The sequence below is a fragment of the Sabethes cyaneus genome, chromosome 2, assembly GCF_943734655.1.
Source record: "Sabethes cyaneus chromosome 2, idSabCyanKW18_F2, whole genome shotgun sequence".
NCBI classification, from domain to species: domain Eukaryota; kingdom Metazoa; phylum Arthropoda; class Insecta; order Diptera; family Culicidae; genus Sabethes; species Sabethes cyaneus.
In genome coordinates this window covers 136,647,125-136,666,762 of record NC_071354.1, presented here as the reverse complement: position 1 = coordinate 136,666,762, position 19,638 = coordinate 136,647,125, and the positions used below count along the sequence as shown (strand labels likewise).

The following is a 19,638-nucleotide window of genomic DNA, read 5'->3' as shown; positions in this document are numbered from 1 at the left end:
GACAGACAGACAGACAGACAGACAGACAGACAGACAGACAGACAGACAGACAGACAGACAGACAGACAGACAGACAGACAGACAGACAGACAGACAGACAGACAGACAGACAGACAGACAGACAGACAGACAGACAGACAGACAGACAGACAGACAGACAGACAGACAGACAGACAGACAGACAGACAGACAGACAGACAGACAGACAGACAGACAGACAGACAGACAGACAGACAGACAGACAGACAGACAGACAGACAGACAGACAGACAGACAGACAGACAGACAGACAGACAGACAGACAGACAGACAGACAGACAGACAGACAGACAGACAGACAGACAGACAGACAGACAGACAGACAGACAGACAGACAGACAGACAGACAGACAGACAGACAGACAGACAGACAGACAGACAGACAGACAGACAGACAGACAGACAGACAGACAGACAGACAGACAGACAGACAGACAGACAGACAGACAGACAGACAGACAGACAGACAGACAGACAGACAGACAGACAGACAGACAGACAGACAGACAGACAGACAGACAGACAGACAGACAGACAGACAGACAGACAGACAGACAGACAGACAGACAGACAGACAGACAGACAGACAGACAGACAGACAGACAGACAGACAGACAGACAGACAGACAGACAGACAGAAATCCTTCTTTATAGGTATAGATTAGAGTTAGGAGGAAATTAGTATTTCATTTGTATGGAAGCCCCCCCCCCTCTTAGAAGGAGAAAGGGTCTCAGTACATCATAGAAAAAATTCTTACTTCCAAAAACCCCACATGCCAAATTTGGTTCCTTTTGCTTGATTAGTTCTCGACATATGTAGAAATTCGTATATTAATTGTATGGGAGCTCCCCTCCCCCTTCTAAAGAAGGGAGGGGTCTCAATTTACCATAGAAAAAAATCTTGTCTTATGAAACCCCTACATGCCAATTTTGGTTCCATTTGCTTAATTAGTTCTAGAGTTATGAGGAAATCTGTATTTCATTTGTATAGGAGCCCCCCCCCCCTCCAAAAACACCCACACGCCAAATTTGGTTCAATTCGCTTGATTAGTTCTCGAGTTTTGAGGAAATTTATGTTTCATTTGTATAGGAGCCCTCCCCCTCTTACGCCCTCCATAAAATTACTCTCTTACCCCCTCCATAAAATTGCTGGTCATTTTATCTATCCAACGACATATAAATTGTTCAGTTTCGTTCAGTGGTTTAGTAGTTATTAGCATTTGAAATCTTTCATTCAAACGTTACACTTCTATTTTCGTTTTCACAAACTGCTACCCAGTCCCATATAGTAAACAAAGACGTAGTCCTACGTCAAAATTCTTACCTCCAAAATCCCCCACATGCCAAATTTGGTTCCTTTTGCTTGATTAGTTATCCAGTTATGAGAAAATTTGTATATTATTTGTATGGGAGCCTCCCTTCCTAAAGAGGGGAGGGGTCTCAATTCATCATAGAAAAGAAATTTGTCTTCTGAAACCCCCATATATGTCAAATTTGGTTCCATTTGCTTGATCAGTTCGAGATTAATGAGGAAATTTGTATTTCATTTGTATGGGAGCCCCCCTCTTAGAAGTGGAAGGGGTCTCAGTACACCATAGAAAAAAATCTTACCTTCAAAAAACTCCCAATGCCAAATTTGGTTCCATTGGCTTGATTAGTTTTCGAGTTTTGAAAAAATTTGTGTTTCATTTGTATAGCAGCCCCCCCCCCTCTACACCCTCCACAAAATTGTTCTCTACCCCCTCCATAAAATTGCTAGTCATTTTATCTATCCAACGACATATAAATTGTTCAGTTTCGTTCAGTAGTGTAGTAGTTATTAGCATTTGAAATCTTTCATTCAAACGTTTCACTTTTATTTTCGTTTTCACAAAGTGCTACCCAGTCGTAGTATAGTAAACAAAGACGTAGTCATACGTCAAAAAGTTTGTGGTTATAGAATACTTCAAACAATAATATTTAGATTGTCGTAGGACTACGTCTTACCGCAGGGTGTCAAAAACTAACTTGCACCGGACTCTTGGCGGACTTCTTAAACAAAAAATGGTTGCAACCGTGGAATAATCGTTGATTAATGATAGGTATTTAGTTAATTTCTAACGCATTTAAATTAAATTTTTCCATATCGAAAAAGGGTCTTGCTTTTGGCATGGTTCCGATTTTCGCAACATAGGCGTCATTCAATTAGTCCGTTTTGTCACAAGAAAAATACTGCAGTTACTTTGGTTGACAGAGCCATTAAGCAAATGCTAATTTCAAACGTTAATTTTGTGGACTGTTACAGACAGTTACAAGATATTTTTATTTTATTTCATTTTTTCTTTATATAAATTAAATTTACTAATGAGAGATTAAAATAAAAATTAACGACAATCAAATTGTTTGCTAACACCACTATTTCACTATTTTTTTTATAAAACGTTCCTATTGGGAACAGTGAGGCGCACAGATGTGGGCAGTCTATTAAACTGTAAATTAATTCGCTTACTTGTTTTCGAGGTACGATGGCGGTGTGTTGAAAGATGGTCGGGTATGAAAATTTGAACCCGATTAGGTAAAAAAATAAAAACCCGTGCCCGACCCGAACCTGCAAGTTTATTTTTTTTTGATACCCGAACCCGACCGCAACCCGCCGTTGTCGGGTACGGGTCCGGTTACCCGACAATCTTCAGTGTTAAATGAGGTCAATAGATACCCGACCCGACCCGTACCCGGTTTCAAAACCAAAAATTAAGAACCCGTACTCGACCCGAACCCGCAGATTATTTTTTTTCAATATCCGAACCCGACCCGTACCCGGCGGGTACGGGTACGGGTACGGGTTTCGGGTAAATTTTCCGCTGCCCGACCATCTCTAGTTGGAATCTCGTCTAGGCGGTGCTGCCAGATAGAGTCAGTAGGATTGTTGCACTCCCCGTAACTGTGCTGTACTTTAATAGCTGGCTGAGAAGTCTGTCGATAACGAAGAGTCAAGTTTTAGAAAGGACGTTTAAGCCCAGGGCTTTGCTTTTTTGTAAAATAATCCATATGAATTGACTGTAAATGCATTCTGAAGTGTGAGTTAATAGTCAGATGACCAGTATTAGTCCATTATATGAATATTTGAATGTATGGATTATACGGAATTCGTGGAATTTGCGTATCGAACGGGTGCAAAAACGTTTCCTGAGGCTTGTGTTGAGAGACCTGCCATGGCGCAACCCAATCAATCTACCACCGTTTGCCGATCGTTGCCGTTTATTGGGTCTTCAGACACTTAAACAGCGTAGGAAGGTTCAACAAGCAGTGTCTGTTGCAAAGATTCCAAATGGCGAAATCGAGTCACCGAGCATCCTGTCTCTCATCAACTTTCGTGCATCGCAACGTGCCTTGCGCTCAACAGAGCTACTGCAACCGGGATTCCATCGGACCATCTTTGGATCCTATGAGCCAATAACTGCCTGTATCCGGATTTTTTCTATTGTTGAAAGCTTATTTGAATTTAATGAACCATCACACAAGTTTGCTCAAAAATTGTATAGTGTTAGCTTTTTATAAACCGACCAGAAACATTCAATAAGACAATCCATGTCAGTTGATTTTTACAAATAAATAAATAAACAAATTAATGTAGATGTGAAAATAATCGGAATTTTCAATCATACCCAATAATAATGTATCCTTTATACACACAACAAACAGCTCGACCTCTAAAATATTCTTTATAACCAAAAAATATGGTTTGAATTTAACTCAAATACCTATGTCTCAGTATTCAATACACGTTGTCTCCCACCTATTGGAGAACAGTGAGACAAAAAGACACCATCACATTTATGGATGTCACTAAGTTAGCTTAGAACCAAAACGGCTGAATCTTTTTTTCAGACAATTAGAAAAATATACCTTTCAAATGGATTGAAAAGCTCTTTGGCAGCTTTAAATTAAAAATTAAAATTTTTGGAAAAATGTTTCTCATTGTAGACGTTTCTCCCCTAAGTGAAATTAATCAAAATGATTTGATTATGAAACAGCTTCAGGCAATGGAAATTGGCTTTATTGTTACTTTCAGTGGTGCGTAATAATAAAACTACTTACGCTTAAATTTATTCTTCTGTTATGAGAACGCTGAAAGAATAGAAAAACTATTATAAATAATTGTATAGTGCCATTATCGTTATTCTTAGTACCTAGTGTTGAAAACTTCTGAAGAGTATTAGGTATAGCAAGAGGTTGCGGGAGATCGCTATCTAATAACGGTTCTAGTGATCAACGTTGATCATTTAATCACTGGGATTTGAAAGGAATTGTTACTTCGGGGACTTTCGCTCCATGGAATTTTTAGTATAATTTAGTCTATTTTATTTATGAAAGAAATGCTAGAATATGTACTCTAGATGAAGGAGATGGAGAACTTTCACTTTTATTTTAATTAAATTATTTGCTTTTATTTTCAGTTGCTATTTGGATGTCAATTTTTCGTTCGAGCTGATGATTTGCTGGATTCCGAAGAACCTCCAGAAGGGTAACTAGACCCTAGTTTGACCTAAATCAATGAGTATTTTAAATGTAGTATTTTCTGTTTCTAGATATTATGCCTTCATAGAATCACCATCGGCTGTTCCACCAAAAGTACGTTCACCACCATACACCCATATCAACATTGATTGTAAGGATGCTAGCAACCCAAAGCCTTACGTTTCTGCTAACAATCTTTGCGGTGATTTAAATAAAGGCAAAATTCCTCGGAATCCTATGAGACAGAGTGTACTAGGTGAGCCTTATCCATTGTAAGTACATAATGGTAGACAACTAAGAATACCAGAATTGATTATTTTAATGTTTATAGTGAGCTTATTAGAAATCAGACGCTAAGGTTTCTATCGAAAACTCTACCAGTTCTGAAAGCCGACGACACGCTTCCAAAAGTAACCCAGATCTTGCCGGATGATCCTGTAGATCAGTTTGATAATAATGGGTAGGTGCAATAATTTTCTGCTATTAGATCCAGCATTGCATAGCTATTTAAATGGTACGTTTTTCAGTATCGGTCGTCGAATGGGAAAAAGCATAAAGGATGAAGAAGAACCTCGCATTGCTAGAAAGTTCTGTGACGGAGGTGGAGTCTTCTGTGCATTATATCGAGCTATTCAAGGAGAGCCTATTAGCAGCAAATTAGTTGCCGAGCGTCGAGAGGAAATTTCTAGTGCTTATCCTCCTCCACCACGATACGAAGGCCCCCCAACTCCTTGTCCTGCAAAGGTTGAGTATGCTACGCCAGTCTTTGCGAAAAATTACCAGGGATCTTGGCGATATGTAGTCCAAATTCCATATGAAGGATATTTCACGCAAACTGTAGAGGTTACCCGCTGTTTACAAGCACGTTGTCATTATTTGGACGGTGGTTGCTTATCTTCCCCACGTTGGGTTAGTTTACTCGTTGCCGAAATTTTTTATCCTAATGCCGAAGAACATGCAACTTCTACGTCAACGACTACCGCTCCTTCAGTACAGGACTTCCAGGCATATCAACAATACTTGCAGAAACGAGCAGGTTTACCAACAGCCTCAGATGGGGCTTCATATGAAAATACTAGTAATCATGCTACCCGCAAACAAGATCAGCACTGCGACGGCCATGATGAAATCGGTTGTTTCCAAGTTCGATTGTATTACGATTGGTTCCTGATACCTGGCTCGTGTAAATGTTGGCGGCCCGACTACTTTGCAAAATACGTGAGAAAACGACCAACACCGGAGTTATAGAGCGTCGGCAGTTTCTGTTGCTCCCCATACAAAGTGATGATATGAACGAGTGGTGAATGGACTGCAACTCTATTTATTTATTTATTTATTTTATCAGAATAGTGTAAATCGATTAGAGCGTGTATCGATATTCAAGTCGGAGCTTATCCGGGTATAATATTGCAATATGCTCCATTGTCAGTACGGTTGCCAACGTGCTCTGGGGTGTACGAACTCTCCCTGTTTATTTATGCATTTATAAACTTCTCCTGTCACAGTTTCTTTGGTTTTGGTTCTACGGGAAAAGCAATCATTACAGGGCGCTTTAGCATGCACACCCTGTTGAGTTGGATTCACTTTTAGTTTAGAAGTGATCTTGAAGTATAAAAGGTTACTGATCTGATAAACATTTTAAACTTTTCTATAGACATTACTGTATAAGCTATTTTAGGTAATTGTGAAATGTGCTCTAAGACTAGTTCAGTGTAATTGAAAAGAAATAAAATTAATTTGTATATATATTTTTGTGCAACATTATTTTTTTAGTCAAAGCGCTTGGAAGCTTGCACTTAATGTTTAATAGGTTTCCTGGATTACTCATTTTGAGTGGTCAGCCCCCATTAGCCTTTAACTCCTACCAGAAGTAGATTCACTTCTTGACATTTGGTATGTCGGAATTAGGAGCTGTGTCTGAATCTAATGGTTATTGCTGGACTCAATATACAATACTCTTTGGCATTCTTGCTACATCTGGGGCGCACTTAGACGTAGAGGAGTCCATCTCATCGAGACTCAGTACGAGGCGTTCACGTGCAAGGTTTTGCACGACGGTGTCTTGTCCGACCCCATAAGGGTTACTGCTGGCGTGAGACAGGACTGCATTTTATCACCGCTTCTGTTTCTCATCTTTATGGATGAGATATTAGTTGGAGCAATTGACAATAGACCAAATCGAGGATTGCCTTGGAATCCTCTAACCATGGAGCAGCCAGGTCCAGGTCATCCTAGCCGACGACATTGTCTTGCTCGCACAACGCCGAAATGATATGCAGAGCAAGCTAGATGACCTTTCCGAGAGCTCCCAGGCAGCAGGTCTCAGAGTCAATGTAGCGAAAACTAAGTCTGTGGTAGTGAACACTGATAATTCCACCAACTTCACAGTAGTAGGACAAGTTGAGCAGGTAGACGCCTTTCAATATCTTGGTAACCAAACAACGCCCGATGGTGATACCAAGACTGATATAGCCACACGGTTCAGGAAGGCAAGGGGTGTCTTTGCAGGTCTGCGAAACATTTGGCGCTCAAACCAGATCACTCTACGTGCGAAAACCCGAATCTTTAATTCAAGCGTTAAATCCGTACTGCGGTATGCCTGCGAAACGTGGTGCGTCTCAGCGGAGACAACGCAAAAACTGCAGGTATTCATAAACCGGTGCCTGTGATACATCATTCGTGCCTGGTGGCCTGATAACTGGATATCCAACGAGGATCTCCATCGTCGATGTCATCAACTGCCGATAGCTACAGAAATTCGTGAACATAGGTGGAAGTGGATCGGACACACCTTGAGGAAAGGAGCGAACGAGGTTTGCAGAGAAGCACTCGACTGGAATCCACAAGGATAGCGTAGAAGAGGCAGACCCAGAGGCTCATGGTGACGGAGCATAGCCAACGACACCCGGGCTGTAGACGAGATCCTGTCCTGGCGACAGGTAAAAGCCATGGCGGGTGACCGTCAGCAGTGGAGATCTCTGATTTCATCTTGAATTCGAGCGAGGCATTGCTCGATGAGAATTTGTCCAAAATGCAAAAATGGGGGACTCACCTGCCAAACCATTTCCAAGCGATTGCAAGCGTTGGGAATGGGTTTAAAGTAAGGAATTTGGAACTCCTTGGGAACTGCCCTGCCTGGCATGATTTTATATTGCTGGCTAGATGATACACGTTTACTACTTTACTTTATTGACGACGGTCTGTTATCGATCCTGCACCGAACGAACTATGGTCCTCCAGTACTGTGGGTCCTGGGCTGCCGTTTTCCAATCCCCTCGAACATTAGCTGATAGTGCGTCGTCCTCGACAGCGCATATCAATCGTGTGCGGGGTCTCTCTCGAAGTCTGCGGTCTACGGCCTACGGTCTAGTTCTCTGCTGAAAATAGTTTTGCCTACTTTTTCGTTGGTCATTTTGGCTACGTGCCCAACCTACCGCATGCTGCCACATTCTACTTCCTTTACTATATCAGCATATTTGAATACTTGATACAGATGGTGGTGCATGCGTCTTGGCCATACTCCGTTCTACATTTTGCCACCAAGTATTGATCGCAGAATTTTACGTTCAAAAACTCCAAGCACTCGTCGGTCAGCTTCCTTTAGCGTTCATGATTCATGTACTTACAGGGCTACCGGAAGGATTAGCGTTCTGTTTTGTGCTAATTTGCAAACTACAGGTCTTCAGCTGGCTACGAAATCCTTAGAAAGCACGATTAGCGGCTGCAATTCGTTGTTTCACTTCGCGGCTTACATCGTTGTCACATATCACGAGCGTTCCAAGGTATATGAATTCCTCAACTACTTCATATCGTTCCCCATGCAGCTCCACCTCGGCACCAACACAGTTTGGAGTCCCACGTTCTCTACCAGGAACCTTCGTTTTGCCGATGTTAATGGAAAGTTCTAATCCCGCTGCTTCCGCGTTAAAAGGCCTCTTCCACGGCTCTACGGTTGATTCCGACGATATCATCCGCAAAACCAAGAAATATGTGAGATCTCGTGAAATGTTGTCGTGATATTGATTATTGTATGTAACTAAATGTTTGTAATCAAAAGTCAAAAGATGATGGGGTTTGTACGCCTTCTTGAGGAGGTCTAATTTTCCCCACCCTACCACAAGTTCATGGAGACCAGATGATCAGCTGAATCAAATAAATAAATGATAAATGATATAAGTACCAAAGTGGAGACAATACACGTGCGAAAACTTTGACAATTACACTGGTTTACCGATTTTATCTACCCCTCCGAAAATTTTTGGTAGATATATTTGGAAAGTAGACAAATTTGGGAAAAATAAATTGCTCTAAAATAATTTAAAAGAACAAAAAATATTGTTAATATTGATCATTTTCTTCAACTGTAACTTTACGCATAGGACTCATTTTATTCATATCAACCATTAGCCATAATGCATATCAACTCAGCAATTTTATGAAAAAAAGACATCGAAATTCAAAATTGCTCCTATTTGAAATTGAAATTTTGTGGACTTATTCCTTTACAGTAAATTTTAAACCCATATTTTTATTTGTCACTTGAGGTTCTCTTACCTGAGTCAGTGTGGTACCAAAAATTACCATTTTTGCCGCCTTTCTTTAAAAATTCATAACTTTTGAACCACTGAAACGATTTAAATGATATTAATACCAAAAGTGGAAAGTATTTTAATAAGTTTTTCAGGAAAAAATTTTGGGCAGAAGCTCAAACCCAGCTAGCAGTAAATTTCACAAAATCTCACAAAGGAAAAGGACTCTAGCATTTTTATACCTATTCTGTGTATAACTACATGTCGCAAATGCCATATAAAATACAAAGAAATATTCTCTGTTACGTATAAATTCATGCAATCTTCCAAATTTTCATGCTGCATGCTTGAAATGACAATTTAAAAATAAGGTAGATAAAAACGGGTCAAAATGGTAGACAAAATCGGGCGTACTTAAAATCGGGAGTAGATTAAACCAGGTGTAGATATAATCGGAATACCACTGTATTTGTAATTCTATCTTGTATTTTATACAGCGGTTTTTATAACACGCAACTTAATACTCCTGAATATAAGATTAAGATATAACTAAATATTGCAATCATCTATACTGTTTTATAGTTCACAGTCATGAGTTGTGGATATGAGGACATGCACGACTGCAAAACAACGTATTGTTCACTTTGTCTTGACATACTCTAATCATTACACAATTCCAATGTAAAATTGACATGCATACGATTTAATGTGAGCTTTCTATTACGATCTTCTGTTGTTTGGGTGAGGTCTCACCCGTTATTCTGACGCATGATTTTAACCCATCCAGCGTCACACGAATTAGCGTAATTAGTTTCGTCGGAAAAGCATGTTCTAGCATTGTCTGCCACTGCTCATTCCGTTTGACTGAATCGTACGCGGCCTTGAAGTTCACAAACAGATGATGAGTCTGCAAGTCGCACTCCCGGAGCTTGTCTAATGACTGACGCAGGGTAAGGATCTGATCCGTCGTGGAGCGACCCTCACGAAAACCAGCTTGGTACTCGCGCATTAACACTGCTGATTTACAGCGGACGACTTACTAGGAACATCCGCAAATTTGGTTTTTTTCTGGTTTCCGATTTATTCATACTTTGCAGCCTCAATCGTATAACACTTGCGATGGTAAATTAATCCGGCTACATATAGGCCACTTTCTGATTCTTGACCAGCTTTTCGTTTGTTTACTTCGCTGGTCAATTGACATGAATGTCGTAATTTCCGTAACCGGGCAGCATCTCTGCGCGTGTTACTAACTAGTATCGCTGCCGATATAAGACAGAGGGCTCACCAAGAATGGCTCGCTTACTCGTCAATCGGATGCTGCTAATCGTTGCCGATGTAGGACAGAGGGCTCACCAAGAATGGCTCGCTTACTCGTCGATCGGGTGACGTTCTTCGCCTCGATTGGGGTACTTGAAGGCCCAAGAGGTACTGCTAATCGTTGCCGATGTAGGACAGAGGGCTCACCAAGAATGGCTCGCTTACTCGTCGATCGGGTGACGTCCTTCGTCTCGATTGGACTTTTTGAAGGCCCAAGAGTTGCTGCTAATCGTTGCCGATGTAGGACAGAGGGCTCACCAAGAATGGCTCGCTTACTCGTCGATCGGGTGACGTCCTTCGTCTCGATTGGGCTACTTGAAGGGCCAAGAGTTGCTGCTGCTGCTACTGATGTTCTGCTTACCGCTCCCGATGTGTACTTCTCAGCGTCCGACGTTCTAATGAGCTCTCTTGCGGCGCGCACGCTTATTTATAGCTAGTATAGCGTACTAGTAGAAGGGGCGGGGCGAATATGTACTCTGTCTAATGCAAATTGGCGGACTTCGGACATCAACTTGAGAAATATGTATCATTTTCTTTTTTTTCACGTATAATATTATTTAACTTAGAATTTTATTTAACATTTTATTCATTTAATATTTGATTCATTTCAACATTTAACATTCTTATCCTACAATGAATACGTCATGATCGATATGGTAATCGAATGTCATTTCAAAATAATAATTATGTTTTGCTAAATATTCGTTGATATGTAGCGGTTCAATCAGCGGAACAATAAGTTTCAGGTAACTATAACAGCATTAGAAGCGCAGACTAAATGACGAAAGTGGGATCTACCAAAAAATACATGTTTAAGGCACAAAATCATACGGAAGTCATGTATCCAGCCATTTTCCAGCTACTTTCGGTTTCCCCTTGAAAAATATCATCCTACACATTTTACATGTCTTCTGTTAGGCATATTGCGAATGCGAAGTAACTTATATTTGTAGAGTATTACGTTGTCGTAGGGTAATTTGGGGGAATTTGGACACCCTAAGGAAATCAGCTATTCTCGAGCAGGAGCGAAGAGCAAAATGATATCAAAATGTGTTATGGAAATCGAATAACTCGTATCAAAATTTGGTCTTGTTTTGGCTGACATAGTTGGTAAAATAACAAAAAATAATATCAAAATTTTGCTCCTTTAAGGCCAAAAGAATAGCTGCTTGTGTAATTTGAATAACAAAGTGATAACATGACTGTATTCAGAGTTTAGAATAACATATTTTAGTATTATTAAGGTTTAGAATAACAAATGCAGTAGCATATGAGATATTATAAAAATCATTTTATAAAATATTTATAATCTAAAATCTTTTTAATCAATAAAAATTTTATGAAATACATCGAATGTCATTTTAAGGTCATAATCTACCTTTTCGCATGCTTAATGGCGGATAGTGGGTGCAACTTTTGGGAAATATGAAATGCTTTTGGCGACTTTGCTAACGTACGCTTGACAGTTTTGCAAGGGGGAAAATGTCAACTTGACGTGAGCAGAGTTGCCAAAAGCATGTTATTTTTTCTGATAGTTGTACCCACAAGCCGTAAAGCCCTATAAATGTATATCTTTATAGGGCTTTAACTAGCCGTCATTAAGCACGCGAAAAGGTCGATAAGATATGATAACAAAATTAGTTATTAAACTCATCTTACAACCACTGTTTAAAATATCTACTCAATAACAAAATATATCTCCATATCTATTCAAATACAAACTATAGCATTATAATACAGTTTGATATAGTTTTTATATTATTTTGCTCTTTGCTCCTGCTCGGGTTATCCCAAAATCTATGCTTCAAAACTCACAAAAGTTGAGTCGTATACTGAAATTTACTTGTTTTCTGTTTACCAGCGGAGTTTAACAATTGTATCTAGCTTAGTTTCGATAACATACGTTAAAATAAAAATAATGATTTTTTGGCATCAAAATTTTGTTTGGGGTGATATGGACACCCACTGGGGTGAAATGGACAATGTATAAAACACTTATTTTTAACGAAATAACATACTGTGGCTCATAACAGATAACTTAGGAACACATATTAACTAGTAATAGTGTTTCGAGCTCAATTTCATCTATATGAGTGGAAGAGCCAGTTCAGAAATTATAAAATTATCACTTCAGTTTTTTCGCAAGTAAACAAAACCATACTTCGATGAATCTAGATCTCAATTGTTCCAAATCCACTATTGATTGCCTTCAATGGTCTTTTCGGTGAGTTCTTGTTTTAACATCACATGCACATCTTTTTCGTAATTTTACGGTATGTGGAATCAATTAGATCGAAGAAATGGTATGAAATCAACTTGAACATTTCACCCCAAAAGAACTGTCCATTTCACCCCACTCAGCATACAAGAATATAAGTTCAAAAAACTGGAGTTATTTTTATACAATCTAACTATAATTTTCTATCAAACAGTTTCTCTTATGTAGCCAAACAGAACTGCACTGCACAAAAATTTGAAAAGTTTGTCAAATCACTGGAAAAACCTTAAAACCTAGGGCAAAAAAGTTACATCTGGTGTCGTTTCATGCAGTTGTTTCGTTTACGTTTACATATGGCAACACCTGTCAAAGTTAAGCCCAATTTTTTTACGTTAATAATGGTGTAAGAAGATAAGAAAGAAGTTGAGAATAATGTGAAAGCAGAGAAACTGGTACTTTTCGAAATAAAGCACCTGTCCATTTTACCCCAGGTGTTCAAATAACCCTAAACGACCCTATATCCATTATATTGTAATATCTATAAATATAAAAGTGAGCGTGAGTATGTTTGTATGTATGTTCCACCATAACTCCAGAACGCCTCGACCGATCTCCATCAAACTTGACACACATGTTCCTTGATATAAGAGAATCAGCACTGGGGGGTTGACAAAGGGGGAGAGTGTACCAGACAGGGAGGCCATAACTCCGAAATGCCTGGACGATCATTCATCAATTTGTTTGCCTATTTATTCATCAAACTTGGCACACATGTTCCTTGACATAAGAGATTCAACACTGGGGGGTTAACAAAAACGAGAGTGGGAGGTTTTTTGATAGGGGGTCTCTAATAGGAGGGAGGCCATAACTCCGAAACGCCTTGACTGTTCTTTATCAAACTTGGCACACATGTTCCTTGACATCAGGGAATCAGCACCGGAGGTTGACAAAAGGGGGAGACCATAACTCCGAAAAAAAGGGGGGGTTGGTTCGTAACCGGGGGGGAGGCCATAACTCCGAAATGCCTGAGCGATTATTCATCAAACTTGGCACACACGTTCCTTGACATAAGAGATTCAGCATTGGGGGGTTAACCAAAACGAGAGGGGGGAGGTTCCCTGATAGGGGGTGAGGGTCCCTAATAGGAGGCGGCATAACTCCGAAACGCCTTAACCTTTCTTTATCAAACTTGGCATACATGTTCCTTGATATAAGGGAATCAGAACTTAAGGGGTTGGTAAGGGGGGGGATTAACAGGGGGAAGGCTACGAAATGTTTGGACGGTTCCCTCATAAGTGACGGCGACCGGATGTTGCTGACAGGAAGGGGGGAGTAACGCCCAAATGATTGTAACAATTTATCCGTACACTCAAGGCTTTTTATACACGGTTTGTTTTTTTTTTCGATTACTCAAAAACAGTTCGACTTGGGGAGCATTTACAAGCTACGTGACGAATGTCGGGCCTTTCCCAAATACACTGAGTAATAAGTGAATGGCCCTTAAGTTGTCCCATTCTTAATAATCGAAAAAAAAACAAACCGTGTAAAAAAGTACTTGAGTGTACAACAGAAAAAATCAAAATACGAAACACTAAACGGCAATGCTCGCAGCTGTAGATTTGTCAAGTGTAATTATGCGCCGAATCAAAGTGACCCGTATAAAAATTGTTCGATTATTAGTGTTGTTGGCCGACTCTATTTGAGTCACAGGGGCAATCGTTCAAGCAGTGTGGAGTTGATCTGAGAACACCATGTTTTTGCCATGGTCAACACTGTTGCATCTTCCACTTTTTTTTTATTAGGATAGCATGTAGTACTATACTAATAAATAAGTAAAAAGCTATGTTTTGAAAAGTACAATAGCAAAACAATAGCAAAACAATAGCAAGTTTCATATGGGTGGGGTGGTTATTTTGTTAGCGGAAAGTGCAAATAGGCAAAAATGTCTTTGTTTCTCTTTTTTTAATAGGATTTTATAGGGATTCTCTTTTATTTTACATGAAAAAACTTATAAAAAATCAAGTACATCGCGATTTTGACTGTGACAAAACTCTGATTTCGAGAAAAACGTGTTCAAAGTTTGCTGTTCTGTATGGTTCATACCTTTTAATCGTTCGAAATCATCTCATAACTCTGGCTGTTTGCAACATTTGTAGTTTGATTAGATTAAAATGTAGGTTAGAAAATTTTTGATCGTTTGCTGTCATTAACTCTTTTTTTAAAATTTTGCTACTTGGTCCGATCTGATTTAACACCGACCATATATTGTCAATTGCAAGGGAAATTGTACCATCCAAAGTGCGATATCGCTCATAAAAGTGCTATTTTGCATTAAATCGTTTCGGTATCTTCGGTTAATCAGTGCGCCGAAGATACCGAAACGATTTAATGCAAAATAGCACTTTTATGAGCGATATCGCACTTTGGATGGTACAATTTTACTTGCAATTGACAATATGAATGAAGAAAATCCATGTTTTGGAAAGATCCGGGTTTGGTTTCTCTAGTTTATGGAAATAAATCCAAAATTTCCGTTACGGAACACCAATATAAAAATGCTTCTTTTTTAAAAGCCATTTGCCTTCAGTTTTCAAAATAAATCTGTGTATACAGAATGTCAGTCCCGGTGTAGTGGTTAGCATTCAATGGTTAGAATGGTTAGTCTCTCACGTTGAGGACCCGGGTTCATCCCAACCTCGCAGAAGTCACGAATGACCCAAGCTGTTAAAGTGACTATAATCTAAAAAAAAAAGAATGTTACCCATTCAATGGAACTTGTTTTGATGATATACAGTTTTAAACTATTGACAGACAATTATCTTCAATTACCCTTCTATTAAAACCCCATTATTATTATCTATTATCTATTATCTATTGTAACCTTTATTACCCTTTTATTTATAAGGTGTTTTTATTATAAATTGTCAACAAACAATATTGTAACTCATATTTTTGGTAAGCCTTGCAGTATCTTTGAACATACTGCATACAAATATTTTTAATATTTTTGCATTCAAAATTTACTCTTATGGAGTATATGCGCGTGGAATGTGTCTATTGCTAGTGATTGGCAATATTTTAAAACTTTTTTTCTGCTTTACTTGTATTTGACTCTGTCGCGGTCCAATGCTCTTCCACTTCACCAAACACTCCACTACTTTTAATAAAAAATATTTAAAACAGTTATTTGCAATTATGTTTTCACAATGAAGTGGCATTTCCATTACAAAAAGCTAAAACTGTTTGTATGCACACTTGTTTAATTCGGTTATAATACAATACCGAAAAAGAACTTCAATTAGGTAATTAAAACTAAACCATTTTGACATTGATTGTACATTAATTTTTGAGATTGACTGTGCCTATATCTCCAACATTCATCACATAACTCGACGATTGTTTATCTAAACGAGGCAATGATACTTGTGGCAGTAAATCTTGAAAACCAGTTTCCATACCCGTTTTATAACTTTAGTTCTTATCTTTCCTCTAACCTTCCATACCTGCTTCATTTGACTTAAACATTTTTCAGTTAATTCAGATGCTGTCTATCTTCTGTGCATGAAGCAAGTCAATTCCAAGTTCAAGTTCATCTGAGAATATCGGTATTAGTCTGTTTGAAACATAGATCAACATTTGTCTATTTTGAATCAAAAGTGGAATTTAGTTGCCACCTTTGAATATAACAATATTATGTGAGTATTATTGTTATTTATAAAATATTCATCATATGTTATTAGTGTTACAATTCGTAGAAAAATTCTATTTAAGGTGAAATTAGCTGTCTTCGATTCTGCAAATTTCAAAAGCAGTTTTTTTGTTTGAAACAAAAATTTTGTTCTTGAAAATGTGGTTAGATTGGCAAGTAGAATGCAGTGAATACATTTTTATAAACAGAACCCCGCTTTTGGGCCCAAAAACTGCTTCCGAAATTGAATTCTCCGACGAAAAGTTAATGACTGCTAGTTTCCCGTTAATAGTATTGATTAATTATTTTATGTTTCGCTTATTTTCAGAGTAAATAATTATGGAAGTAATTGAATATAATATATTAGAAAAAATACCGGTAACTCCATTGGTGTTCCCTAATAGCACCAGTGAACAAGGAAAGCTGCCATTCGAATTAGACGTCAGAGAGATCATACGCAACAATATCGTGTTCAAAGTGCATTCTCTTGTGTATACTTGCAGTGTATGTGACAGAAAATTTAATAACAACGGCAATTTTGAGCGCCATTTAGAATCTCATAAAGGTCGAAGAAGTTTGTATATTTGCGATCAATGTCCGAAAAAGTTTACTTCGCATTCTAAATATCTACTTCATCGGAAAAGACATAGCCAACATTGTACTGACTGCCATAAAAAGTTCGAAAGCGATTCTCAACTCGCATTGCATCGTCAAAAAGAGCACCGTCATGATCGACCGTTTCAATGCGATGAGTGCGGAAAATCTTTTCTTAGTTCAAAAGTTCTGAAGCAACATAAACAAAGTCATCAAGCAGGTACTCATTGCTGTGAGTTTTGTTCTAAAGTATATAAAAGACGGGAAGATCTTCTCAGACATTACGAATCTCATTAATAGAAAATTGAAAATAATTCAAATACAAATTTTCCTTTATTCATACAATATGTAGTTAAAATAGCTGATTATAACGTAATATATGCATTTCTTTTTAATTAGGTTTAAATAACGTTATATACGTAAATATTAAATATTATTCAAAGTTTTTCAACCGGTACTGTACCGTACCAGATAGAATACAGTGACAAGACTGTATTCTTATTTGTAATTCAGAGTCTTGATTGTACTGAGAAAGCCGTTCTTCATTCTTTAATATGTAACTTAGACCAGCCAACCCGCTAAACATAGTCAACATGTACAACAGTACGGTTTCTCAAATATAACCAAAATTTTAAAATCTTCATGATAATAGTCAGACAAACAACATTGTACATGTGTACTGATGACGCCAACATACGAATCGCCAAATTTACGTCATTGATTTGAAGAATGTTAAATAAGGAGGGTATTCTAGTTTGGAAGAACGGTCACCTAGACTAAAACAAATTTCTCTCAATTTATTGTCAAATCGATCTTAATTTCTCAAACGAAAATTAACTGTGGTGCCCTGAGATAGTTAGAGTCAATAGCATCGTAGCACTAGCTCTATAGCTTTGTTATTGTCCTCTAAGGTAAATAAAAGTTATAAATAAAATAAGAAGGTAACATTCTGTTGTTTTTTTAAATGTGACATGTACGCAGGTGGTGCCGCATAAAGTAACGCAATTGCGTATTAAGGCAGTTATTTTTCATTAATAATTACATAAATTAACATAACAAAAGCTCACATGTCTGGCTATAAGACCATGTGCAAAAAAATAATAGTTTTAGTTAAATAATTTTGTTAATTAAAAACAAACTGGTAATTTGAAATAAAATAAAAAAACAATTATTAAAATTCTTTTATTTGCTTACAGGTGAGCGTGTATTATTTCTTTCTGCCGCTTCAATAAATTTTATTTGCCTCATACTAATACCTACTTTCGAAGTACACCACTCCACTTATTCGGATAGGGAAGTTAATAGATCGAAATAGCAACTTTTACCCGTGCTTTTACCCAAAATGTATTGTTAAGATAATTTCTAAAGATTTGGGAAACACAATTTTAGTTTACGTTTCGTATTTTGTTCTGTCTTTTATCCGAAACGTTTTTTCTTGTTTGGTTAGTTAGCTAGGACTTTTAGCTTTAAGAGTACATTTAGCTTTAAGAATTGTACCATTTGCCTTACTATTGATTAGTTTAACTATCCAGGTAACCAATAAGCATTTCCAATGCAATTTAAATGCAAAGTCAATAAACATTTAAGTTGCCCTAAATGCTACTTAAGTGCTAATTTGGCAAAATATGCGGCTACTTTACTGCTAGCCCTCTTATAGTGCTGACAATGCTTATTTGCAGCTAGTTACCAACAAGAAAAATTTAAATAGAATTGTGGATGTATATTTACAAAAGTTATGCAGTCAAAAGGCTGATAAACAGCAACCTGCAGTATAAAACGCCACTGATGCTAATAAACGATTGATTTACTGCTTATACTAATGCTTATTGCACAGACTAGCAGAGGTAACACTTCGAACAAATTTTCTAAAAAAACATCGTTTCAATGACACCTCTAAAACTTGGAAAAAACACTAGCTTCACCTGGGTGCAGTCTTCGCACTACACAAAGCAGCTTGCTATAAATTTAGCAATGCTATAAATTTACTTGTATATTATCTGACAACAGCGTCAGTGCAAGCGAGCGGCGTTCGTTCGAGTCTTGGCTTAAATGAACATTTGAAATGATCGTTTTTATTGGCGATGGAATGAGGCTGTTACGTGTTACGTCTGTTAGTCTGTGCTTATTGGTTACCTGGGTATGAATTAGGGTATCTCTATAAATAGTTTAACTATAGATTAGTGTATCTACAATTAGTTTAACTATAAACAAAAACATTCCATCAAGAAGACTGGCAACTCTGCCAAAAGTCGAAAGACAGTAACAGCAATGCTCTCTGCCGAGTTAAAGTTGAACTATAATACACACCAGTGTGTGTAAATCAAAATATGGATGTACATAAAAACGTATGCAATGCATTGCCACGCTCGCATACATCTTTTCCGACTAATAAATGTACACACAGATTCAACTTTTGTCGGGAGGGGTGCGCTGTTGCTTCTGTTGCTTGTCATTTGCATGGGTGCGTGGAAGAGATGCCAGTCTTTTTGATGGGATGTTTTTGCTATAAATTAGGGTATAAGTATTCACTTTTTTGCTCTTCATTAGAGTAATCTTACCACTGGGTCCAGTATTTTGTAACCAGTGCACAGTGGTCCAGCAGCGAAAATTAAGTGGAAAGTTTTTTGTTGTTCAAAATAGCTCCCCACAATGTTCAGCAAAGTTGTACAACTCTAAAATACAATTAATGCAAAATCAACGACTAAGTTCCAGTTTGGCTTGTAAACACATAACACATAATAACTTTTTATAAG

General features: G+C 38.0%; 1 protein-coding gene across 1 annotated transcript in view; it reads left to right on the top strand.

The window, feature by feature from the left end:
* The window catches only part of LOC128736044 (uncharacterized), a 35,207-nt gene extending 29,423 nt beyond the window's left edge, over window positions 1-5,784 (top strand). Inside the window, exons 3-6 of the mRNA XM_053830528.1 lie at window positions 4,476-4,543; window positions 4,608-4,808; window positions 4,868-4,996; window positions 5,064-5,784. Of these exons, the coding sequence (XP_053686503.1) occupies window positions 4,476-4,543; window positions 4,608-4,808; window positions 4,868-4,996; window positions 5,064-5,784 (1,119 nt within the window). The remainder of the gene's footprint in view (window positions 1-4,475; window positions 4,544-4,607; window positions 4,809-4,867; window positions 4,997-5,063) is intronic.
* The last annotated feature ends 13,854 nt before the right edge of the window (window positions 5,785-19,638 follow it).